The sequence below is a fragment of the Schistocerca gregaria genome, chromosome X (assembly GCF_023897955.1).
Source record: "Schistocerca gregaria isolate iqSchGreg1 chromosome X, iqSchGreg1.2, whole genome shotgun sequence".
Taxonomy (NCBI): Eukaryota; Metazoa; Arthropoda; class Insecta; order Orthoptera; family Acrididae; genus Schistocerca; species Schistocerca gregaria.
The window spans coordinates 207,065,609-207,093,226 of NC_064931.1; the positions used below are offsets into that span (position 1 = coordinate 207,065,609).

The window sequence follows — 27,618 nt, forward strand, 5'->3', positions numbered from 1 at the left end:
TGTCATATGACCAATCTGGGTTCGATCCTACCTGGCGGCTCGATTTTACTTTGTTTCCTTAATTGTTTTACAAATTATAACAACTTTTACATAAAGTTAATGACCTATAGTATTACCAATTACATCACAAATAATTTTATTTTGTTTATGAAAAGGCTGTCAGTAGCTACTTAAAATGTGGATCACACTCGTCAATACTTTCTTTTTAAAAGGTTGAATCATTTCAATTGCATTTTTAATCGAGGTAAATTAAAAGTGTTTAGTACTGTCATTATAACATTATAATAAAATTTGGTGATATTGTAAGCTGTGGAAAGGTTATAAATATTCATTGTAAATTCGAGGAACCAGTGTATTCATGGAAAAGCAAAGTACAGCTGTTGCCCTATTGTATATAGAAACAGGCAGACAGTCAGGAAATGTTAAGGCTTGCACTGAACTAATCAAGCAGTGGACCTTACCTGCTACATTACCACTTCATTCCTGACTTTACAGTGAAGTGATGATAAAAGATGTAGTTATTTATTACAAAAGCTTGCTTGCTGCAAATAATTTGACTGCATCAGAATCTTGAACGAAAATTTCTCGTGAAGCAATGTTGATGAGTGAAGAAATTTATAGACATACTATGGACATGTTGGCTGAAAAAATGCTTGTGACTGCTGATGAACTTGCTCACAAAAATGAAAACTGTGAATATGAACCATTTGAAAAGCATGAAGTCCACAAGTTATCCGATGAATACAAAACAGAAGAAAAGAAGGAAAGAGAAGTAGATCCTCACAAAGCCACAGCCCAGGCGCAAACTACAAATATTACAAAAAAAAGATGCAGCCAGTTAAGAAAGAAAGAATATTTATCCCAATGGGAAGAAGACATAAAACAGTGGGGCTATCAATTTGATAAGTGTGCAGCAATCAGTTCCTGGACATACCATCATTTTTTGTTGAAGCCAAAGACAATTATCAGTAAATGTTTACACGAAATTTACAACAGCGGTCTTTAGTAGCAGCACAACAGTTTACAGATTTTTTATTTAAAGCTTCTGACAGCTGGGTTCATATATTCAAAAATAAATATGGAATTTGTCAGCAAAAAGTGACAAGATTTGTTTCAAGAAAAGACAACACAGCGATGATCGAAGAGACTTTGGCTGCGGCACATGCTTTTCGAACCCAGATGTTAAAACTGATACCGGATTTCAATAAAGATTTTTTTATCAACACTAACCAGACAGGATTTTGCTCTCTCTGTTTTTATGATTCTCTAACAAAATTCTTCGATTTTGGTTGTTCTTTCTTTCCAGATGTCAGTATTAGTCTGTGTACAAACTATTTTCATCAAAAGACATGGCATGAATACATAGATACACTGCTCTATATGCTCTCAATCTGTCTGAAAATATCCTACCTAATCCTACCTAAAGTGTGTGTGTGTGTGTGTGTGTGTGTGTGTGTGTGTGTGTGTGTGTGTGTGTGTGTGTGTGTGTGTGAGTTCACAAGAGGCAACTGGTAACTTTGGCCCCCAAGTTAAAAAAAAAAACAGGAAAAGAAATTATAAAAATGTTGTAATAATGTCTTCCGCATCTGGAAAGCTAACAACAGAGAGGTATACTGACTTCCTCAACTAGTGTTTGAAGTCTTTATGTGGGTCAAGAACAGTTTCTGTTAATTATTGACTCTTGGGGTGGACAAGCAAAGGCTGAATTATACGATGAAATTCTTCAGGATGATGAGAAATAATCAACATTTACAATTAAAGTGACTCCTCCGATAGGTACTCCACTTATTCAGCCATTGATGTCTATTTTTATAGACAATAAAAAAAATTGATGAAGCATATACAAAATTGCCCTTATTGTATCGATAATAGTAGAGACATAAACTGACAAACTCTCGTGAAGACTGTTTAAAAATACTATCAATAGTCCGTCCATCATCAGCTGACACTGTCAATTTTAAGGGAAATGATCCGATATGACTGGTATGCTTCCAGGGTTTCTTATGAATGTTTCTGATGAATGTCAACAAAGTATGTTTTTCAACAGACCTTTAAAAAAAACATTGTTCCTGTAAACAATCGTCCTTCATAAATTGTGCAAAATGCGAAAATATTTTTTGTTTTCACTGTTTTTCTGCCAATTATCATTCTGGTGCTTGGACATAAAATACAAAATTGACATATGACCATGCCACTGTAAAACATTTTATATGACTGAAACGTCACCCAGAATTTTGTGACAGTAGTAATTAATTTACCTCCATTAAAAATGCATTTGAAATTATTTAACTTTTCAAAAAGAAAATATTGATAATTGTAATTCACATTTTAAGTAGCTGTGACAGTCATTTCATAAGATAAATAAAATTATTTATGATTTATTTGATAACACTTTAGGTCATTAACTTCATTTAAAAGTTGTTATAATTTTTAAAACAATTAAAAAATAAACTGAATTGTATCAGCAGGTAGGTAGGATCACACCCGGATTGTTCGTATGCCTTTCTAGCATGGCTATTTTATCCATATGCTAGAATGCTACTTCTTACCATATATGAGGTGGGTATGAGCTACGCCTAAAACTTTCAATCCACTCCACCCCCCCCCCCCCCCCTTTCTCCCCACCACCTTTCTTTTTTAAAAAAATTTTTCTTGAAAGCATGCTTTAAGACTGCTATGAGTGGATACCCCTGAGGTGCACTACCAACCTGTGAAGTCTCATCCCGAACTGAATTTCCAAGACCAAAAGGTCCCCTTGTTACTGCCTTTCAAAGTGCCTACGACAGATGTGGACTTCCTAGCCGCTGTCAACCAAGTGATCAATGGTGTCAGTACGCATTGGAATCTGTTATTATCAGTGATCACGAATGGAGCACCAGCAATGTGATGCCATCATAGAGGGCTCATAGACCTGATATGCAAAAAGGTAGAATGCACACAAACGAGATGTTGTATGGAATTCACTGCATTCTACATCGAGAGCCGTTTTGTGCAAAATCAGTAATGTTAGAAAACATCACGCAAATTATTACATGCACTATAACCTATCTGAAAACATGTGGGCTTATACATTGCCAGTTTCGACAGTTCTTGGAGGAATTAGAAGAGGAGTACAGTGACATACTTTACTAGAACAAAGGACACTGGGTCAGTCTAAGTGAAATGCTGGAAAGATTTTTTTATTTATGTTTGGTCTAGTACATTTCTTACACGAGACAGGAAAGAGTGAAGCAAAATTGGAAAATCCTTGCTGGATATCAGACATCACACTTCTCACGGACATTACATCTCGCATGAACAGCCTGGGCGTCAGTTTGCAAGTGAAAATAATTTTAATTTCTGACATTTTGGAACAAGTAAACACTTTTCATAGGCAGCTTGCTCTTTGGGAGATCCAACTATTGTCTGAAAACACTTAAAGTTTCCCTACCCTTGATTTGGTACATGAAAGAGCTGCATTTCAAGAATGTGTGTCAATAATTATAAAAGTTAAGAAGCTATTTTAAGCACAATTTGTAGACGTTACAAGTGTGTCTCCTACCATTTGTTGCTTTGCGCAGCCATTATCAGCATCAGTTGAAGATGCTCCGAATCATCTACAGATGGAAATGATCAACCTGCAGTGCAATACACGGCTGAAGGACAAGTTCTTTGCAATACAAAGTACAAAAGAATGCTATGAAAACTTTCCACAGCAAGAATTCCCATGCCCGTCTCATGAAGCCATGAGGGTTATGTCCATGTCTGGTTTCGACCTATGCATGTGTGAAAGACTTTTCTCTGTAATGAAAATAAATAAATAAAAGTTTAGATCGAGTATTACTGACAAAAATCTTCGTGACTCCTTGAATTTATCATTGTATTGTGCTTTTGTGCTTGATATTAACTTTTATAAAACTTCCTAGCAGATTAGAACTGTGTGCCGGACCGAAACTTGAACTCGGAACCTTTGCCTTTTGCAGGCAAGTGCTCTACCAACTGAGCTATCCAAGCACAACCCATGCCCCGTCCTCACGGCTTTACTTCTGCCAGTACCTCGTCTCCTACCTTCCAAAATTTACAGAAGCTCTTCTGCAAACCTAGCAGAATTAGAACTAATGGGGAAAAAAAAGGATATTGCGGAGACGTGGCTTAGCCACAGCCAGGGTGATGTTTCTAGAATGAAATTTTCACTCTACAGCAGAGACAAGGTACTGGCAGAAGTAAAGCTGTGAGGACGGGGCATCATTCGTGCTTGGGTAGCTCAATTGGTAGAGCACTTGCCCGCAAAAGGCAAAGGTCCTGAGTTTGAGTCTCGGTCCGGCACACAGTTTTAATCTGCCAGGAAGTTTCATATCAGCGCACACTCCACTGTAGAGTGAAAATTTCATTCTAGAAACATCCCCCAGGCTGTGGCTAAGCCATGTCTCCGCAATATCCTTTCTTTCAGGAGTGCTAGTTCTGCAAGGTTCGCAGAAGAGCTTCTGTAAAGTTTGGAAGGTAGGAGACAAGGTACAGGCAGAATTAAAGCTGTGAGGACGGGGTGTGAGTCATGCTCGAGTAGCTCAGTTGGTAGAGCACTTGCCCGCCAAAGCCAAGGTCCCAAGTTTGAGTCTCAGTGCGGCACACAGTTTTAATCTGCCAGGAAGTTTCATATCAGCGCACACTCCGCTGTAGAGTGAAAATTTAATTGTATTAACTTTATAGTTTCTCATCACCAATGATATACACATTTTGGACTTTTTTCTTTTGTCTAATTTAAAACTTTTATTTACTAATTGTGTCTCATCCTGTTCCATATTACAGAGGCGAACATTGTTATCAGAAAAAATTGGTATTAAAGCAGTTGTTCAAGGTATACTTATATGCCTAAAAATTATTCTTTAATTACTGAGCCGAATATGTGATATCGTTGAAATGAAGGGTATTCAGGTACCTAACATGGGCATAAAACAAATCCAGCATATTTCTGCACTTTTTATTTTAACCATGTCGTATGTTGACAGGGTGATGGAATAACACAGTACCTTCCCACAACAGCTTTGCACACTGCGAAAGGAGCATGAGAGAGCACTAGGTACAGTGTATCCCAGCTAGTGGGAAAAGTGAACCAGTGACATCCGTGTTTAGACACACATACTGAATTAGCGGTTATAGTTCTGTTTCCCTGTTTACACATATGGTAAGTGTACACACTGTGGCCAGGAAGTCGCACATGTGCAGCAGCTCCCCATGTGTGCAGAATTTCTGGCCGGCCCTGGTGTACTGCGTAGAAAGAACCATTACAGACCATTCAAAATAATTCGACAAAATTTGAATGTGATCTGGAGCAGCAAAGGATGTTTATTGTTTTTCAGCCCTCACGTTCCTGTGGCATGTAGCATGATCACAGACTTGGGGGACGGGGGCTCTGACATTGTTATATGGTTGAATAAAATGGCAAACGGTCCCCCTATAATCCCCCAGTTCGGCAACAGCCTTCGTGCTACATGTGTACCACTGACCACATTTAACATGTACCTGTGTGGTGAGAGGCCATTTAGTGATACCAAATGACTAGCAGTATAGCTAACACTTTCCACAAACATAACAATTCGTATGCAGCCAGCAAATGCTAGTGCAGAGAAGTGTGCAACCAAGCTATTTTGCTTTGATTGACAAAAATCATTCTTTTCAGTGCATTGCATGAAATCTGGGAATAAAAAAATGTTAAAAGTGTTGCTTACACTCTGGCTCACTTCAACACAAAGAACACAAATGTTTATTGTGTTTTACAGAAATGTGTTATGGAGACATGGGTGAGTCACATTTCTCCACAGAAGGTCATGACTGCAGGACCGATGTTTGGCAATCATGATGAGGAAGCACGAAATCAGTCGAATGTCATTTCCCAACACACTGCAATTCATGGCAGACCTATCACAGTTTGCGGAGGCACCAGACTTAACGAGAAAATGCCCTTTTTGCTGAGCCACCTCCAGCACTGAGTGTAGAGCGCTAGCGGGATGAGACAGAGGAGCCATATGTCATTCAGGTTGGGGAGTGGCCATCCACCCCGACTTAAATCCAATTGAAAGTGTGTGGGAATACATGAAATGAAAGCTAAGGCACATGCATCTCCAACCAGGAAAAGGTGGGAAATTGACCAATGCCTTACAAAACATCTGGACCAACATCCCCCATGACTGCATCAATTCTGTGACCCACAGTGGTTGTCGCCGATGCCAAGCTGTTATTACTACCAGAGTTGGTATCACCTGTTTCTGAATATTCATTGTAACCAATAAATAAATCATTGAAATAGGAATGTGTATCTTTCTTTGCGATGAAAATGATTTCCTTGTCCATCAAAACCAAATAGGTGAGTTGCACTACATCACTGCACTGGCATTTGCTGGCCACATTTGAGATATAATTGTGTCAAAAAGAGTTGCCTATACCACAGGCACTGAGGCTGTCGCCAAACTGAAGGTGGGGAGTGTAGAGGGACAACCTGCCATTTTATTCAAACATATAACAATGTCCGTGTCCCCCCCCCCCCCCCCCCCCCCATGATCATGCCATAGAAATGTGTGAAACATGAGGACTGAAAAAGTATAAACATCCTTTGCTGCTTTGGATGACATTCACATTTTGTCAGACAGGAATGAATGGTCTCATGACACTCCAAAGCAAAGAAGTGTTGAACCATCCAGGAGGTGTCAGCAGTACAAAACGTTGTCACAAACATTGTCCTGTTGCTCATCACACTGCAAACTGTAATTTTTGACTGTAAAACATGTGGGAATCAATGTCCCAGAGGAAGAGATGGTTTCTTAGACACCTTTTATACCATCCCCTGAAGCCTTTTCAGGTCAATTCTGAGCGGTGGTGTGTGTGAAATGCTTTCCTCGGCCACTCATATGAAAATGACATGTTTTAAACACTAGGAATTGCACTTTTAACCTTCATTGCAGAAGCGTCAAAAGAAAGTGTGAAATGTGGGCAAGAGGATCATTAACCCAACTTACACCTTACATGAACTTCTGAGTTCTGGCCTTTTTTTCTCACATTTGTCAACACCATGCGGTTAGAACTGTCAATGAGCCTGAAGGTGACGTCACAGAGCGCCACGTTTTGCACCATTACAGAGGAAGGCCATAGGCACCTTTCAGCCAAGCTTCACGCTTACGCACTGTGATGTGATATAAAAAGGAGATCTTTAAATTGTGCTGTGCAGTTAAATACTGCCATTTAAATGTGCCACATATTTTGTAAACCCAAAGTTTCTATTTTACAATTTTATAAAATAACTTTTACAATTATTTTATACTTTTGATTTTTGCAAGAGAGAAGAAACATAAGTTAACATAAAATTGTTAATAATAGCCAAGCCGAATGTCACTATAATCATTAATTTGGACAATACAGCTTCTAGAACATTCAAGAAGTCCATGTTTTGATATATACAACTGACCATCAGTCAGTAGTTGGCAGTCGGTACCTGCGTAAGTCTTTGTTTCAGCATGCCTACAGCAGGTCTTTTGTCTCACAAAGGTATGTGCAAAAAGCTCTTTCTAGTAATTGATTTCTCTTTCCTTGATTTTTTTTAGAAGAATCACTGTAGTGTATGTGCAGGCATTTATATCTAGAGACAATGAGAAAGAAGATATGGTCACATATATAAAGCTCACATCTAAAAATAATAAAAATTCTGAAAGTGTGTAATTCTGTTATGAAGATCAAGATACCTTAAAATAACAGCTATCACACTCTCAATGGAAGCACAGCTGTCTACAAGATGCCAAAGCTAAAACAATTAGTAGGTAGGTAGTCCTCTTTCATCCATTTCTGCTAAGAATGATGTTCCTAATAACTACGAGAACCCTCCCATCAATGATGCTGTAGTAGCACAATAGGTAAATGGGTTGGCCCAGCTAATCTTATAGTTTCTGAGAATACCTATACTGCTGATGGAAGTGTTCAGGTGTACAGTCCCACATTCATAGTCTGTTTTGATGCCCAATTTGGCAGTGCCCTGCCACTCACTATGGCTAAGCACAGCACAAGTGGATTGGGTCATGGGAAAATGTGTGTGCACAGGAACACGTGTAGAACCCATAGTGCATAAATGTTTTGCATAATGCACTGGTTCCTCAGTTGTTGTCACTTCCAAAAATAAGAGCTCAAAGTAAAGTAATTATAATTCATAATGGTTGTACAAACTCCTCCTTAGTCTCTGCCTATCAACAAAGAAATAGTGTGAATGGTTCCAGTTCCAAATGGCTGAAAATCACTATTAACATCAAAGAGAGTATCTTATGTGTAAACCAACAATTTTAAAATCCTGGCCAGTGAACTTATCTTGTACCTCAAATAATGTGTGTTTCAATGGAATAACTATTTGTCAATATTCAGAAATAATCACTATCTCAAGTATTTTTTTGTACATTTCTCCTAAAGTTCTTCCTTGATACAGTTTCTATGTCTTGTAAATTACCTCTAAATTCACTTGTCAATGCCATTACTTGCTCGTTGTGTGCTTTTACCTAAAACCTTCTATATTTACCATAAAATGACAATACAAATTCGTTTTTGGAGGGGGTCCACAGTCTGTAAACAGTGACAGTGAAAGTTAAATAGTGCAGTTTTTCACAATGAAGGCAACAGGGAAACCCAGAAAAAAATGAGAGACTGTGGAAGGAAAACCATAATGTAAAACATAAAAAAACCAAGAAAACCACAAAACGTGGGAACAAGAAAGAGAATAAGAGCTCACTGATGCTGCTGCTTTGGTAATAGAAGAAAAAAATGTTTACCTCATGGAGAACCCCTTCCAACACCAAATTTGTTTGTAAGCAAACATAGACAGAAGTGCTTCAACCTCAAGACAATAAAAAGTTTCATTTTCTTCCAAATTGAGGTTTTAACTTGCCTGAAATACACATCCTACTAGTTATCTAACCAGTGTTTATTTTATCCAGACAAATTAAATGTTTTTTTTAAGTTTCTGAGTTTCACTTTACAGTTCCTTCTCACATTTTTCCTCCACCACCACCACTACCAACTCGCCTTTAACTTGCACAGTCTAAATTTACTGGCAAATGCTAAACAGAAGTGTGTAAGGTCCTAAAGTTTAATATTCATTTGTACCAGCAAGTTTTGTTTGTATATATATACAATACTACTTACCCATGGCCTATTGGCACTGTGGAGTCGTCGACCACTCAGGCAATCTGTATGGTAAGTGCGATGACAACACTGACAGCTGAGCTGCTGTCCTTTCCCATTACCACACACAGAACACACCGTGCAGCGTTGACACACCCAGTTTGACAGTGAGGTGCCACCAAACGCTTTTATGTTTGGATCACGAAGGCCGTCTTCCAGGCAGAATCTGTGGTATGGCTCGCAACATGAGGCACAGTGAATAAGCTGGTTAAGAGGGAGGAAATATGAATAAATATGCAAATTATACATTCAGACATAAGATATGTAAATTAAAAACTAATATCAAAATTCAAAATATTAAGCCAGTAAGAGTCAGATGAAGTATCACAGTACACTGTTTGAGAAGCTGAAGATGCCGCTAACCTAATAATGCAAGCTAAACTAGAAAAAGTGTATCATAAGTATCCTGTGTGATGCACAGTAAATAAACTCTGAAACATAACAGATAAACTTTGTTGCACATTTATTAAGTCAACACACTATTACTGCTGAAATTCGGTTGGCAAAGCAAAAAAATATTTCCGTACTGCTGGTCATTAACACAATAAATGTGTGAGTTTAGGGAATAACAATTTGTACTTTTGTACCTACATCTAGATTCTGATCTGATTGTGGTAACTAAAGTAAGTAAGTAAGTAAGAAAGAAAGAAAGATAAGTGTTTAACATCCCATTAGTGTCGAGGTCATTAGAGAAGGAGCACAAGGTTGGATCAAGGTGGGATAGCAAAGTAAACCAGCTATACCCTTTCAAAAGAACCGAGTAATTTAGGGAAATCCTGGTAAACCTAAATCACAGACCACACAATAATTTTCAGAGTCCACAGTGTGATAACCACTGTGTTACCGCACTCAGTGCAGCATCTAAATATCTTACCTTCAACTATTACTGGCATAGCAACAACACCATCCCTAATTGCCACCAGTTTTTTAGTGTTTACATGAAACTACCCACATTCTTAATATTTAATGGCCATCATAACACAACCAGAAAGCTCACTGAAATGTCACTTTCAGTCACATTGCTCTTAATTTGTGTCGTAGAATTTGAATTTATAACAAATGCTCCTCCTGTTTTGGTGTAAACCTGTGTTTATTTTTCATATGTGTTGAAAAATTTCTCTCTTGTCTAGAATATAATACAATTATGGCGAAGCATGTCTTGCGACACTTTCCCCTCTACCAAGTGCTTCCCCCTCAAACTCTAATTGCATGGTGCCATCACAGCTTCTCTGCAGACTACAGTTCGCTTGTCTGTAAGTGATCAAGGGAGGCAGCATCCCTTTGATTATTTACTCAAAGCAAAGGCTCTCAGCTCCTGCATATTCACTCATTCTTGGACTATGAACAGGCGTAACTGACTCAATGGTCCACTTGCTCCACTCTCGTTTCTTAATATAGCACTACCTCTCAATATCTCTACTGCAGTTCTTGAGAATGTCTAAAGGAAGAATACTGAAAATAGTCTTTTCTGTGAGGAGTAGAGTAAGTATTTTTTTGCACACAATTTGGATGAAACATCTTAAACGTTTAATACGTAAAAAAATTCTCAAGTCAAAACATTTCTTTTCACTACATGAAGCAACACATGGGTATTACTCACATTATAAATGATGAGCTTTAGTGAACAAGTTAAAAAAACAAATACAGGAGTTGTCTGAACCAGTAAATCCTTAAGAAAAGAGTTTAGCTGTATCTTGTATGGTATGCTTCAAATTTTCAGACAATCACAATTGCTACAGTGGTGGCATACTCTTGAGAGAATGTACAAAAGAAATGGAAAAAATGTTCTGTCACTATGATGCTTTGACACATATCACTAAAAAATAAAATTCTTTATATGGATGATAACATTAAAACATATTAAACAATTTAACTGCAAACTTTCAGTATTATTTTTGGTATGCAGAAGAGAGTGCTGATCAAACCTATCTTGGTTTTCTACTTTTATTTGCCTAATATTGGACAACTTTTTTTTTAAGATGAAGAGGTATTCACTTTGGTTCCAGAATATCATGTTTGGATATTTTTAGTGCAGTTAAAAGGAGTGTTCACAAAACTGGCAGTTTTAGAAAATACTCTGCAATTTGTACCAGTGGCACAATAGCTACAGTGTGCAGCGAACATTGCTTCCTCACTCAAAAGAAATAGAACAAATTGTTTAACTTTTTATTTTACTGTTCACCAAGAAGCACAAATTGAGAAAAGCCTCAGAGTGCTGTCCACAAAGAAGGCAATGTAAAGCAAAAGTAATAGGTGGAGGAAATCAATCACCATCTCTTGAAAATTTACACAATTTTTGGAAGAAGTTGATGTAGAATATAGAAATGTACTACTCCATTCCGAAATTCATTGGTTGAGCAAATGCCCCCTCCCCCCACCCCACCCCACTTAGAACAGAATGTTTCAAGTTTTTAAATGTGAAATTGGATGCTACAGAATTTTAAAATAAACATAAGGATTCATTTTTTAAAAATCAGAATTCACATTTCTAACAAATTTTGCAAATCGGTGAAATTTTCTGAACCTACAGCTGCACAGAAAGAAATGCACTATTTCTCATATGTTTGCAGATATTACTGGATTTCAGTGTAAACTTACATTGTTTAAAATTTATGTTTTAATAGCTTAAATCTTGTGACACTTTTGTATGGAGAGTAAGTAGGGTTCATGATGCCCAATGACTTATGTTCATCTCTGCAATTGGTGGGCATGGTTGTGTTGGGTTGCTGGTGTTACAGCACAAATAGTGCTCGGGCGGCGAGGGTGGGGGGCAGCTGCTGCTCGCTGGAGGAAAATGGTTCTTGAGCCACACTTCGCCAGGACTGTTATAATATGTACAGCTAAATGTCAAGAGTTCATTCTTATTTTACTCATTTGTAATACCACTAAAGGGGTGTAGTAGATACATTAAAAATCCTTTTCTCCTCAATTCTGAATCATTTCAACAAGTCATATGAATGGCACACGCCTAAGAAATACGTTTCAAAAAACTGGAAGGCAAACATAATATTTAGATTTGTTGAAGGGCTCCTGGGAAAGTGGAGTGCATCTGTAAGTAAACCGTGTGCAAGTTAGTTTCATGTTCCATGGACCATTTGCTTGATAAATCATAACGATGTGGAATGAGTCATATTACATTCACATTGCAAATTAATTTGTAAATATTGCTACAAATTGAACATTTATACGTCTTTTTTTAAATTATTGTTAGTACTAATATCAAATATGAAGACTGGAGTTGATTATTCCGACCCACCAACTTGTACACATACAATTACAGAAATAATTCTACAAAACAAGAGGAGTTGTTGAGGAGATACTTTTTGGGTTTATTTTCAAATTTTAATTTTCTTTCAACTGTGGTAGATTATTTACAACAGACTTCATGAGGGAATAAATATACAACTAAAGCAGCAGTCTGTATGTCCAATTCCTTAAAAAATATTTGCAAGATCATCATGGGTGAGCACCCCATATTATTGTCACACCACATTTTTGAGCAGCGCACACTTTAGTTTCATAAAGGTGAGTTACCACAAAACATTATTCTATTTTATGAAAACTGAAGCTCATGGGGGGAGGGGGGGGGGATGGGAGAGGAAGGAGAGGGAAGGAATGTCAGCTGCATTCGGACTTTATGCGGATTCAGTGGTGACGAGCCAAAATGTGTGTCAGACTGGAATCTGTGCCCAAGATCTCCTGCTTATTAGGCAGTTGCATTAACCATTGTGCCACCCGGACACAGTGTTTATCGCAATTACATGGGGTATCTTGGTACATCACTCAGAAAACCCACATTCCCATCCAGCACCACCTGTCCACAGTCTCTGTCTATGTCCTCTTTGCTTACTACTTTGAGATTCCCACAGGAGGTCAAATGTGATATTTCATTCGCAGTGAAGGTGTTGGATTCATTGCCCATTGAGGAGAATAAATTATATAAATGCATTGTGTATGTTCTCTCCTTTCTGTGCCCCCCCCCCTCCTCTCCCCCACCCTCCACCCCTCCGTCACCTACAATTTCATAATATGTATCACAGCTGTGAACATGTCCAAAAGAACAGACACCACACATTTGTATAATTCATTATTCCAAATATACAAAATATGTGAACTTACTGATCTGTCTCACCCCAAGATTTACAATGATTCTAAGTTCAAACATGCCCAAGCCAAGTTATTTTAGGAAATCCAAAATGTGTCTTTTTCCAGTTTAAATTCTCATCAACATTGACACCTAAGAATTCTGTAGTTTTCACCCTATTTATTATTTCCTTGCCATATGTTACATTTATTACTAGCATGGTTCCCCTGCTTATGCAGAACTGAATATGTAGTACCTTTTCAAAATGGAGGGCAAGACCATTCCCAGAAAAACAGTCAATGATACTTTTAAGAACATTGTTTAACATATCTTCTGTTGCTGTATGTATGCTTGGACTGATTACAATACTACTGCCATCTGCAAAAAGAATGTTTACATATATGAGGACCATTAGGGGACCTAAGACTGAGACTTGGAGAACTCCATATATGCTTTGTCCCCAGTCTGAATAATGTCCCCAAACCACACTGGCTGCATTATTAAGTACAACTTTCTGCATTCTTTGGCTTACATCTGACATAATCAAACAGTTGGCTAAAGTATCAATCCCATAAAACTTCAGTATATCTAGGAGAATATTGTGATTCACACAGTCACATGCTTTAGATAGGTTGCAGAAAATACTAGGTGGTGGCATTCAGTTATTTAATGCTTGTAAAATTTGTTGAGTGAGGGCATAAATGGCATGCACAACAGAGCGACTCTTCTGAAATCTGAAGTGCGATTTGTTGGACTACTTTTGTGTCTAAGGTAAGACAGTATTGTAGAAAGTTAAGTTTTCAAAATACTGCTCTGATTTTTCTCTTAGTATGTTTGTCCCTATACTTTCTACAATACTTAAGCAATGATTGTAATATATATTTGCTCCCTATGACTCAACATTTATAGCTGTTACGTTCTGCTCAATAGTGATGTTATCCTGTTCCATCACTGGCTGTTCTCTCACGCAATTTGATTTCACACAAGCAGACAACACAAAAAATAATCCTGGATTTCCTAATTTAAATACAATTTTTCCTGCATGAAACTACAATTTTCCATGTTAAGTGACAACATACTTTCCCTTGGAGTTGCAAAACCTACCAATCCTTTGAACGGTAAATGCTTTATACAGCAGCGTAAAACTTCTCCGCACTTTAGGAAATGAAACCCAGCAAAAAACGACCAAAATTTTGACGCGCCGCAACAAGTACACTGTATATTTTTGCATTACAAAAGTATATATATGCATTCCACCAAATACTGCATGGTAGCTTCTGAAACACTGAAATCAATATTATGATGCACTTTTTTCAGGCAATCCTAGCTCATGTCACGTGATCACATACACTGATCAGCCACAACATTATGATGATTGACCTAGTATCAATATAAACCCATCCAGGAAGTAGCAGCATCACCTGGTGAGGAATGACTGCTAGTCAGACACACACATACTATATGCAATATCAGTAAGCATGGGGAAGACACCCAATTTACCCGAGTTTGACTGGGGGCAGACTGTGATGACCCATAGGCTTGTCGTGAACAGTTCGAAAACTGCATGACTTGTCGGGTGTTCGAAATACTATGCTGATGGGAGGTTGCGAACCATCTTCCAGGGGAATTGCTCCTAGACACCTATACTGTGGAGTGTAGACAACCTGGCAGCGGCTTCATTATGTTCTGGGGACAATTCATATAGGCATCCACAGGTCCAGTGGAGCTCGTGCAATGCACCATGATGCCAAGGAGTATCATGTACTGGTTGCAGGCTACATACAACTCTTTATGACAGTTCCAATTGATGTACTGGCCCTCCAACAAACCAGATCTGAACCCAATTGAGCACATCTAGATTTGATTGAACATGGTGTTAGGGCTCACTGGCTCCCTCCCCAGAATGTATGGAATCAGGTGACTTATGTGTGGAGAAGCGCTGTCAACTCCCACTCAGCGACCTACCATGGCCTCACTGCTTCCATGCCATGACACATCACTGCTGTCACCTGTGCCAAAGGTGCACGTACCAGCTATGAGGCAGGTGGTCATACTGTTCTGGCTGATCAGTGTATCAAACACAAATGTACCACTAAAATTTTAATAATGGCATAAATGGCTGGTCATCAGGGTCTGGAGTTTTTCTATGTGGCTGGTACTCAAAGTGCTAAGTTTTGAATAAGAGTCAAATGCACTGTGACTTAAGAAATTCATTGCACATTCTCACACGTAACGTAATTCATACTGCGTAACAGGAAATTTAATTTGAAAACCATCATTCCCAATATTTGCGCACAACCTGTTAGAAATGTAAACAGTTGTGACATCATGTTCACCAAAAGCAGTTTGTTGTTATGAAGTATTGCATAGTCTTTGTTCTAAAGCCTTTGACACACTTTGCTGCCGGCAGATGCCTGTGTGTCAACCATGTTTTGTTGTTGTAAACGGTGCATTTTCTTTGAAACTTCATTCTATTTTGGTGTTATTCTCTCATTTGTTTCATTGCTGCAGTACAATTCTGCAGTAGTGGCCTAAAGTAAAATTCTTTGTTAGACCATGAATTCTCGTCAATCAAAATTATACAAATTTAACTGAAAACAGGAACAATGAAAAACTCTTGGGGAATTTTTTTCCCCACATGAAAATATTCCTGTAGTTTTCCCAGCTGTCTCAGAGCATATCACCCAGATATAGCTGAAAGTCTGTTGTCAGAATAACTGATTTCTGACCAATTCTACAGTACTGCTCCAGACTTTATCAACTAGGTTGCATAATAGATACTGAATGAAATCACGTTTTGCTAGAGCCATAAAAGGCCAGTGTACCTTATACAAAAGCTTAAAAGAGATGCTACACTAATTTCAATGAAAAGCTTTGGAGGAAAAAGCAACACTGAGGTTGCAAAACCTTGTCAGATAAATTTAGTGAACTCGTGTTAGAATACAATTGTGCATTCTGTTGTTTCATGTGTACTGAATGTATGGACCACAACGATAGGATATGAGAAGAAGGATGACTGGGTTTTAACAACTCATCAACAATGAGGTCATTAGAGACAGAAGAGATCAGTGTGTACTGAGGCAGTAAATTTCCCTCACTCCATATGCAAATGAAATAGGACAAAGTTGCTAACATTGGTAAGCTGTACTCTACTGATTCACAGTACAATGGCTCACAGACTCTGTGTTTACTAGTGTGAAATATAAAAATAACATTTGTGATTAGCACCATTTTCAGGAATTGGTATATGTGGTATGTCAAATCCAAGTATATTGTTTTAAACATATATTTATGGAAGGTAAGTACTATTACCATTTCCTGTTCCTTCACAAAATGATAATCTGATAAAACTATTCCATAAAACATCCTCCTCAGTATCTCTCCAAGCCACTTCCTCCTCTGCTTTCATTCTCTGCTGCATGCACACCTACAAGTTCCGCACCAGCTTAATGATTTGCAACACCCTTCCCTGATGTGATACTCCCACTCCTCCCTTTAACAACACCGGCTGTGATCACTGTACTTTGCTCATCTTATGTTTAAATCTAATGTAAACAAATGTCTACTCAACATGCTCCATGGCTTTGTATTGATGGTCAGGCTCAGTCTATCCACACCAGATATTGTGATGGCACTGAAAATTTCCCTACTTACATATTAGTTATTTTGTTCTTATTCTAATGTGAAGTATTCAACGACATGAGCTAAAGTATTGCATTATTTACTGTTTTGGTCAATCACCATGTTAAATGTTTAACTTGTGTAGTTCTTGTTTTAAATTTCATTGGACAGTCATTACCTCTCTAGCTCATGTGGTCTTATCATTTGTACATGCTGTGGAAATTAGTGAAGTTGCTTCGAATTATGTAAGGGGAAAAAAAGAATGGAAAACCATTAAAAAGCAGTGAAGAACAGATCGTGGTTAATATTTCCAAATTTCTTGGAAATATTATCCTTTGCTACCAGTACAGCAGATTTCGGAAACAACATTCAAGTTTACTGGAGATTTTGTGATGAGTGTATTCGGTGCTTGAGAAGAAAAATGGAACACAGGTAAACAGTCTAATTTTGATATATCAGCAATATACTTTTACATCAGAGCTATCTCATGCAGCTGCAATATTGTAGGTTTGGAACAGGCTTTTCTGCTGCTCATACTCTCTCATAACTTTCACTTTCCACTTGATCTCATGTGCAGCATATTACAGAGTTTTACTGTGCATTATTTCATTGTTCTTCAAATTACACTAAGTGAATTTAGAAGTTAACTTGTTCACAAATCACATATAAACAGAATTTGATGTTTCATTGTTCAGCTGTAGCAGTGCGTTAATGCTGCAACTTATAGCCTAATCCTAGTGTGCTGCAGATTCCAGCTATGGGGAGTTCAGCGCAGCTGCATGTTAAAGTATTTGACATAGAGCCCAACTGCACAATGTTAACTAAGGTACGTGCACACAGAATAGGTTTTCAGATATTCAAGTGGCTCTTAAAGACTTCATAAGTAATAGGACCCAGTACATTGTCGTAGATGGTCAGTGTTCAGAGACAAGGGTATTGTAAGAAGTGCCCCAGGGAAGTATGATAGGACCACTATTATTTTCTGCCTACACGAATGAACTAGTGGACCGGGTGGGCAACCTGTGGTTGTTTGCTAATGATGCCATGGTGAATGGGAATGTATTGAATTTAAGTGACTGCAGGAAGATGACTTGGACAAAATTTCTAGATGGTGTAATGAATGACAGCTGGCCATAAATGTAGAAAATATAAGTTAATGTGGAAAAGTAGGAAAACAAACCCGTAATGCTCAGACACAGCATTAATAGTGGCCATGGCATTTAAGTATCTGAATGCGATGCTCTAAAGCAGTATGAAATGGAACAAGCATTATGAGGACTGAGGTAGGGCAGGTGAATGGACAACTTGAGTTTATTGAGAGAATTTTAGGGAAGTGTGGTTCGCCTATGAAGGAGACCTCATGTAGGACACTAGTGCGACCTACTCTTGAGTATTGCTTAAGTGTTCTGGTAGGTTCAATAAACATACAGATATTATAGAGATGTTTTGAGAACTCAAATGAGAACCCTGAATTAGAGGAGACGTTCTTTTCGAGAAATGCTATCGAGAAAATTTAGAGAACCAGCATTTAAAGCCGACTGCTGATGATCCTACTGCTGCTAACTTGTATTTCACATAAGGACCTCAAAGATAAGATATGAGATATTAGAGTTCATAGGGAAGCATAGACAAAGTCATTTTTTTCCTCTCTCTGTGGGTGGAACAGGAAAGGACTTAACACTACAGGATACCCTTCACCACACACTGTTTGGTGGCTTGCAGAGTATGTCTGTAAATACAGAAATGTGCCAGCAAGGCAACAAACGAGCTGTGTGGCTGTAGCACAACAAGATTGCACTAACTGTATCCAAGTGTACTCAAGAAAGCATCATGTACATTTAACGAAACAGACACACCAATGACGTCACAACAAATTTCGAGAAATCTTACAATGAACAAAGTATTGCAACTGTAGGCAGGACACAGTAACGGGAGGAAATAGTTTGTAGCAAGGTACTGCAGGTACAAACATACAATGCAGGACAGAATCAAAATATGTATGTGATTAAATGAGAGTCATTGAGCAGCAGACAGACAAATAGAAATGACATGCTGAGCCTTCATCCAAAGAGTCCTCATCCAACACACACACACACACACACACACACACACACACACACACACACACACACACACACACACACAAAAGTGCGCTTGAGAATAATGCGAGTGATGACCTCTTAAAAAATATCAGTGCACCTTTCATTACATGAGACTTTTTTCAGTACACAAAAACCAACATGTTAATTGAAGTAATTTGTGGAACATGTACATTAGCATGCAGTTATTTGCTTTACTTGAAATATACAAGGTGATTCAATCTGTCTCATTTTCAACGCACCTAGGAACTACAACCAGGGGACAGCAACAAGCACATGACATTTGCACAGTGGTTTCTGCAGGAATCCGCTGCAGACTGAAGCTTCATAGTGTCCTCATCACTGATGAAGTGGCATTCTCACTCTAGGATGTGTTGAACATTCACAACCTGCATACATGGGTGGACATGAACCAACATGCTACACATATGCATGCCTCACAATGCGAATTTACCCTTACCATGTGGGCCGGCATCATCGCGGACTGTTTAATTGGGCCATAAAATCTCCCAGACAGACTTGATGGTCACACGTATCTCATATTCCTGCAAGAGGTCCTGCCAACCATGCTGAATGTTTCCACACCTATTTGTCACCGCATTCGATTTCTGCATGACAGAGCTCCCACCGATTTCAGCAGACAAGTGACAACATCTGCTGGCGACATTTCCTGGCTGCTGGATTGGTCACAGTGGCCAGTTACATGGCCACCATGATCACCCAACCAGTCCCCAATCGATTTTGTCCTGTGGAGGTACCCAGAGAGGATTATGTATGAAACAACTGTTACATCGCCGGAGGATCTAGTGGGAAGGACTGTCGTGGTAGCACAATGTCTTTGAGATACACCAGGTACCTCTGAGAGAGTGCTCCATTCAATGTAGTGTCAATGTCAGGGGTGTCTCAATGCATCTGGCTAAAACGTTGACTATCTCCTGTAATGCACGTCCATTTGTAGCATTCTGATTAAATCTACATCTACAGTAACATACTCTGCAAATCACACGTAAGTGCCTGGAAGGTTCATCAAACGCCTACACAATACTTCCCTATTATTAATCAAAAGCACGTGGAAAAACCAAACACCTATATCTTTTCTATCATGCTCTGTTTTCCCTTATTTTATTATGATGATTGTTTCTCCATATGTAGGTAGGCACCAACAAAACTTTGTTGCACTCTGAGGAGAAAGTTGGTGATTGAAATTTCGTGAGAAGATTTCACCGCAATGAAAATGACTGTTTTAATTATATCCACCTCAAATCCTGTACCATTTCAGTGACATTCTACCCCTATTTTGCAATAATATGAAATGTGCTGCCCTTCTCTGAACTTTCTCGATGTACTCTGTTAATCCTATCTGGTAAGGATCCCACACCACACAGCAGTACTCTAAAAGAAGATGGACAATTGTAGTATAAGTCAGTCTCTTATGTAGATCTGTTACGCTTTCTAAGTGTTCTGCCAGGAACACGCAGTCTTTGGTTTCCATTCCCACAGTATTTTGTGTGTGTTCTTTCCAATTCAAGTTGTTTGTAATTATACTTCCTAGGTATTTAGTTGAATTTACCACCATTATATTTGACTGATTTATTGTGTAACTGAAGTTTAATGGGTTCCTTTTAGCACAAACACTTTTCATTATTTAGAGACAACTGCCAATTTTTGCACCATACAGAAATCTTTTCGAAGTCATTTTAGAATTTGTTTTGATCTTCTTATGACTTTACTAGCCAATAAACAGCAGCATCATCTGCAAACAACCTTAGACAGCTGCTCAGATTGTGTCCTAAATTGTTTATATAGATAATTAACAGCAGAGGGCCTCCAACACTACCTTGAGGAATGCCAGAAATCACTTCTGTTTTACCCCATGAGTTTCCATCAATTATTATGAACTGTGACCTCTCCAACAGGAAATCACAAATCCAGAACTGAGACAATATTCCATAAGAGTGCAATTTCACTACAAGCCATTTGTGTGGTAGTGTCAAAAGACATCTGTAAATACAGAATCAATCCTGAAATCCCCTGTCAATAGCATTCAACACTTAGTGTGTGAGAAAAGCCAGTTGTGTTTCACAAGAACAATGTTTTCTGAATCAGTGTTGACTGTTTGTCAATAGCCCGTTCTCTTCGAAGTCATTCATAATGTTTGAACACAATATACATTCCAAAATATTGCATATTGACGTTAATGATATGGACCTGTAACTTAGTGGATTACTCCTACTACCTTCCTTGAATACTGGTGTGACTAATGCAACTTTCCAGTCTTTGGGTGCAGACCTTTCGTTGAGCAAGCGGTTGTATATGACAGTTACGTATGGACCTATTGCATCAACATACTCGGAAAGGAACCTAATTGGTAGACAGTCTGGACGCAAAGACTTGCTTTTGTTAATTGATTTTAAGTTACTTCACTACTCCAAGGATATCTACTTCTAACGAGGGGACCTTCTGGGAGGTGCATCAAGTTATGGGCTCCCGCTTCACCTACTTATAGTGTGGATAGGCACCTATCACACCCTAAAATTGCAGGTGCAAATGCAGCCTTGTTTTTTAAATATTGCCTGATAAAGTTTGGGCAGCTCTTTATATACAGAAAAGTTTCACTGTTGTGTCAAGTGAGCGAGTAGCCCAAGTGGCAAGTGAGCAATACTACCGTCCAGGCGACCCTGGTTCGAGACCCGTCTATGATACTCTTTTTTTCAAATGCCTGTTTTAATTTATAATTAATCATGAAAATTCCACAAAGAATTGTATACAAGAATTACAAGCATAAAAAGTGGCATAGACGGGTCTCGAACCAGGGTCACCTGGAAGGGAGTATCGCTCGCTTGCCACTCAGCTAGTTGCTCACTTGACACAACAGTGAAACTTTTCTGTATATAAAGAGCTGCCCAAACTTAAACAGGCAATATTTCAAAAATGTGGCCGCACTGGCACCTACAATTTTAGGGTGTGTTAGGTGCCTACCCACACTATAAGCAGGCAAAGTGGGAGCTCATAACTTAATGCACCTTCCAGAAGGTCCCCTCGTAAGTTACTCATAGTGGAAGCTGTTCCTGATGCAAATTCTGGAATATTTACTTTTGTCTTCTTCGGTAAAGGAATTTCAGAATGTTGCATTTAGCAATTCTGCTTTTCCAGCACATTTGTAAATAGTATTTCCATTGCTATCTTGCAGAGAAGGCATTAACACTGTCTTGCCACTAGCATACTTTACACACGACCAGAATTTCTCTGGATTTTCTTCCAGATTTTGAGAAAAAGTTTCGTTGTGGAAACTTATAAGCATCTCGCAGTGATGTCCGCACTACATTTCAAGCCCCTGTAAAAGAACGCCAAACTTGGATGTATTGCATTCGTTTAAATTTGGCATGCCTTTCTTTTTTTTGTTGTTGTTTCTGCAACAGTGTTCTGACCTGTTTTGTGAACCAAGGAGAATCAGCTCCATCATTTATTAATTTATTTTGTATAAATCTTTCAATAGATGTCAATACTATTTCTCTGAATTCAAGACACATCTGGTCTACACTTACACTATTAATTTGGAAGGAGTGGTGATTGTCTCCCACGGAGGAGTCAAGTAAATTTTTAGCTGCTTTTTGAATAGGTATATTTTTCGTTTATTTCTGGAGGATCTGGGGATTACAATATTCAATCTCACTATGACAACCCTCTGTGCCAGCCGCGGTGGTCTCGCGGTTCTAAGCGCGCAGTCTGGAACCGTGCGACTGCTACAGTCACAGGTTTGAATCCTGCTTTGGGCACGGATGTGTGTGATGTCCTTAGGTTAGTTAGGTTTAAGTAGTTCTAAGTTCTAGGGGACTGATGACCACAGCAGTTGAGTCCCATAGTGCTCAGAGCCATTTGAACCATTTTTGAATAACCCTCTGTTCACTAATCCCTGTATCCATTTTGATACTCGTTATTAGCTAATGGTTATTTGTTGCTAGGAGGTCAAGTGTGTTTTCACAACTGTTTACTATTCGCATGAGCTCATGAAATAACTGCATGAAATAATTTTCAGAGAATGGACCAAGCACAATTTTGGATGATGTTATGAGTTGGGTACACGGTTAAAATTAAACTGAAGTTATTTTTGAACCTTTTAGCAACTGTATCACCTGAATTGGGTGGTCGGTAAAATGATCCTACTATTATTTTATTCGGGTTGCCCATACTAACTCCCTTCAGTTTTGCAACAAGATAAACTACTTCTAACAGTAACAAAAATGTCACTGCCACCTGTGTTTAGCCTATCTTTTCAAAACACAGTTAGGTTCCTCACAACAATTTCAGTTGAACTTATCTCTTTGCTTTAGCCAGCTTTCAGTGCATATAACAATTCGAGCATCAGCGCTTTCTATTAGCTCTTGGAGCTCTAGTACCTTCCCAACACAGCTACGACACGTCAGCCACAGACAGCACCTGGAAACTCTTTGTCAGACTAATCATGGACGCCTTAAGTGTGGCCTCCTGAGTTGTCTTTTGCCACCTGCCATGCCTTGAGGAGACATCCCACTCAACCACGAGTGAGGGGCCAACCTCAGTGCAAAGAGTAACTGGGATGGCCACCAGTGTAAACTGATTGGAGGACTCAGGAGTGCTGGATGTCCACTGGATCCCCATGGTCAGCCCACAACAGTGACGCCCATCCACTGCAGGTTCAGGCTGTGTATCTAAAGCCATCACAGCTTGAGTTCAGAGTGAAGTGTCACCAACTGGGCTCACATCCACACGCAGCAATCACAGTCCCAATCCATGCTAAAGGCTATGGAAAACTACACTATGCTGACAAACGGTAGAGCGATGTGCTGCAGAAATCTACTGAAAAAAACGAAAGAACCCTGTCTAAGAAATTATATTAATCCGCACAGATTAAAAACTGGACTACCAACGCACTCAGTTGAGACTAAATAACTCTCTCCTAATTAGAAACTACAGTCCTGGAAATTGAAATAAGAACACCGTGAATTCATTGTCCCAGGAAGGGGAAACTTTATTGACACATTCCTGGGGTCAGATACATCACATGATCACACTGACAGAACCACAGGCACATAGACACAGGCAACAGAGCATTCACAATGTCGGCACTAGTACAGTGTATATCCACCTTTTGCAGCAATGCAGGCTGCTATTCTCCCATGGAGACGATCGTAGAGATGCTGGATGTAGTCCTGTGGAATGGCTTGCCATGCCATTTCCACCTGGTGCCTCAGTTGGACCAGCGTTCGTGCTGGACGTGCAGACCGTGTGAGACGACGCTTCATCCAGTCCCAAACATGCTCAATGGGGGACAGATCCGGAGATCTTGCTGGCCAGGGTAGTTGACTTACACCTTCTAGAGCACGTTGGGTGGCACGGGATACATGCGGACGTGCATTGTCCTGTTGGAACAGCAAGTTCCCTTGCCGGTCTAGGAATGGTAGAACGATGGGTTCGGTGACGGTTTGGATGTACCGTGCACTATTCAGTGTCCCCTCGACGATCACCAGAGGTGTACGGCCAGTGTAGGAGATCGCTCCCCACACCATGATGCCGGGTGTTGGCCCTGTGTGCCTCGGTCGTATGCAGTCCTGATTGTGGCGCTCACCTGCACGGCGCCAAACACGCATATGACCATCATTGGCACCAAGGCAGAAGCGACTCTCATCGCTGAAGACGACACGTCTCCATTCGTCCCTCCATTCACGCCTGTCGCGACACCACTGGAGGCGGTCTGCACGATGTTGGGGCGTGAGCGGAAGACGGCCTAACGGTGTGCGGGACCATAGCCCAGCTTCATTGAGACGGTTGCGAATGGTCCTCGCCGATACCCCAGGAGCAACAGTGTCCCTAACTTGCTGGGAAGTGGCGGTGCGGTCCCCTACGGCACTGCGTAGGATCCTACGGTCTTGGCGTGCATCCGTGCATCGCTGTGGTCCGGTCCCAGGTCGACGGGCACGTGCACCTTCCGCCGACCACTGGCGACAACATCGATGTACTGTGGAGACCTCACGCCCCACGTGATGAGCAATTCGGTGGTACGTCCACCCGGCCTCCCGCATGCCCACCATACGCCCTCGCTCAAAGTCCATCAACTACACATACGGTTCACGTCCACGCTGTCGCGGCATGCTACCAGTGTTAAAGACTGCGATGGAGCTCCGTATGCCACGGCAAACTGCCTGACACTGACGGCGGCGGTGCACAAATGCTGCGCAGCTAGCGCCATTCGACGGCCAACACCATGGTTTCTGGTGTGTCCGCTGTGCCGTGCGTGTGATCATTGCTTGTACAGCCCTCTCGCAGTGTCCGGAGCAAGTATGGTGGGTCTGACACACCGGTGTCAATGTGTTCTTTTTTCCATTTCCAGGAGTGTAGTAATATGTTGCAAAATCGCTTTACTTTCCAAAACAAACGAAAATGTAAGAACTTTGTCTATTAAATATTACATTAACATGTGGAAACTGACAAAACTAAAATACCAAAGCACACAGATGAAAATATACAATTTGCTCCTTGTTAGGAAGTCGTAAAATGTCACAAAATCAGTTACTTCTCTGTTACTACTTGTGTCTTGGCTGGTTGCTGCTGCCTGCAATGCCATTTAGTAGCCACAGATGGCCTTTACAACCCCTGATTCATATGTGATTATTGAGCCTTGTTGTATGCCTCATGTCCCATGTCCATTTATAAATGTTTCTTTGAATCACCCTGTATAATGGAAGTGCTTATATCATGTTGTTCTTTCAAAGGTTGTGATGAATACTGTCATACTTGTACCAATGGCGTATGTCAGGAATTTGCTTTGCGATTTGGATATTTGTTAGAAGTAGGTGACCACTTACAGACTGGGATTTGAAGAGAATTTACTTTACAGTTTAAATATTACCATTTTTGAATAAGGACGTATGAAACATTGATAAGTTTCTTAAATTATCATCATCATAATCATCATCATCATATACAGATTTTTCAGACACTATGCTTTCTTGTTTGGCATCTGGCATTATAAGTCAGCTAAGCATTATTTGTCAATTTTGAGTGCAGCAACCATAATATAATAAAGACGGAACAAAATCTCTTACAGTTAAAGAATTCTAAATTCTATTATGTTTTAAACTCTGACAATCTGTAACACACGTCCACTTCAAGTGATAGACACAACATATTCTTCATGTCACACACAAAAATTATTTATGTGACACGTCAGGGAAAAATGTTTTATTTTATAGCTAATTTATGTGTTATTTTAGTCATTTTTGCTGATTTTTCTCAATGTGTATTTCTCAAGCCTGTTCCTTATTTTTGTCTCATTTCATTGTTTTTCAGTACTATGTTGAAAATGAAAATATACCCCTCAATTACACTATTTTAAACATTAAATTCATTCACATTTTTTGTCTGAAAAATATATATATATACATTGAACATATTGATTTGCTCAAAGGAAAAATGACTCTTTTTAACTACATAACAAGTAAAGTTTTTCCTACGAAACAAATGTCATCAGTTCCGAATTCTCTTCTGAGAGATATGCCTCTAATTTGTCACTACTTCAATATATTGGGAAACTAACCACTCCGTGTCTATGTTGGAACATGGAAGCTGAACTGCCTTCAACCCAACAGCAGCTAACTGCGGGTTGTTGAGTGTAGTTGACTGCAGATACTTCACAACGTCCATATTTCCTGCTAAAAGCTGCTGTTCAAGTATATTCTGACGGGATCTGTATCCCTACAGAATATCTATATTGTTAAGAGCTGTTGCACCACATATACCTGACAGACACTTGGCCATGTCAGCACTGACAGAAATTGTGATTACTACCCTATGAATGAAGCACAACCATAAGGCTGAGAATAAAAATTTGCATCCAATCTGTAGCCATGAGCACAGACAGCTTTGTTTGTAGGAATAATCCAGTGCTTTTAAGTATTTCTCCCATCTCCACCTCAAGTGTATGTTTCTTTACATTATTCATCTTGTTGGTTTCTTCACCAAAAAACGTCATCTGCCACAGTAACAGATTTTTCCAGCTGTTTTAATTTTGAACTTCATTCATGGACGATATGATACTTTGAAGACTAAGTCTGCACTTATTGTCATAAAAACATTTGCATATTCCTAAATAAACAAGGCCTCCACAAGAATTGAATTATGTCATCACCGAAATGTGGATTAAGATAATCAATAGAACTTCTGCATATCATCAGTGTGGAAATAATCTGTCATTTAAATGACTGTGGAAAGCCAAGAGTTTCAAAACATTAACACTTGAAGAGGAAATGCCTTTGACTCTCTCCACTTCTTTGAAACCTGCAGATATAAATGTTTTCTCTTCTTAGTATTCAGAAAAGCACCCTTTCATTTAGTTACTGCAGTGTTCCACTTGAGAAGTTCCTATGAAGAAACATTTATAATCATATGCAGCTTGTATGTCCAATACTGAACACAGCTCAAATGGTCTCCTATAATTGTTTTAAAAAGAGTTGACACAGTTGTTCGTGTACCTTGCACTGTCACTAGTAACAGATTTACATTGTCATACTAAATGTTATAGTTCTGCAAAACACAGAATATTGCATGAACACACTGTGTTGAGTTGTTGTTGAGAATCTGTACACTAAC

The 27,618-nt window shown here is 39.3% G+C and overlaps 1 protein-coding gene across 1 annotated transcript in view; it reads right to left on the bottom strand.

Annotated features, from left to right (window-relative positions):
* LOC126297968 (histone-lysine N-methyltransferase trithorax-like) overlaps positions 1-27,618 on the bottom strand; it is a 114,035-nt gene that overhangs the window by 75,319 nt on the left and 11,098 nt on the right. Inside the window, exon 3 of the mRNA XM_049989284.1 lies at positions 9,151-9,393. Within this exon, the coding sequence (XP_049845241.1) occupies positions 9,151-9,393 (243 nt within the window). The remainder of the gene's footprint in view (positions 1-9,150; positions 9,394-27,618) is intronic.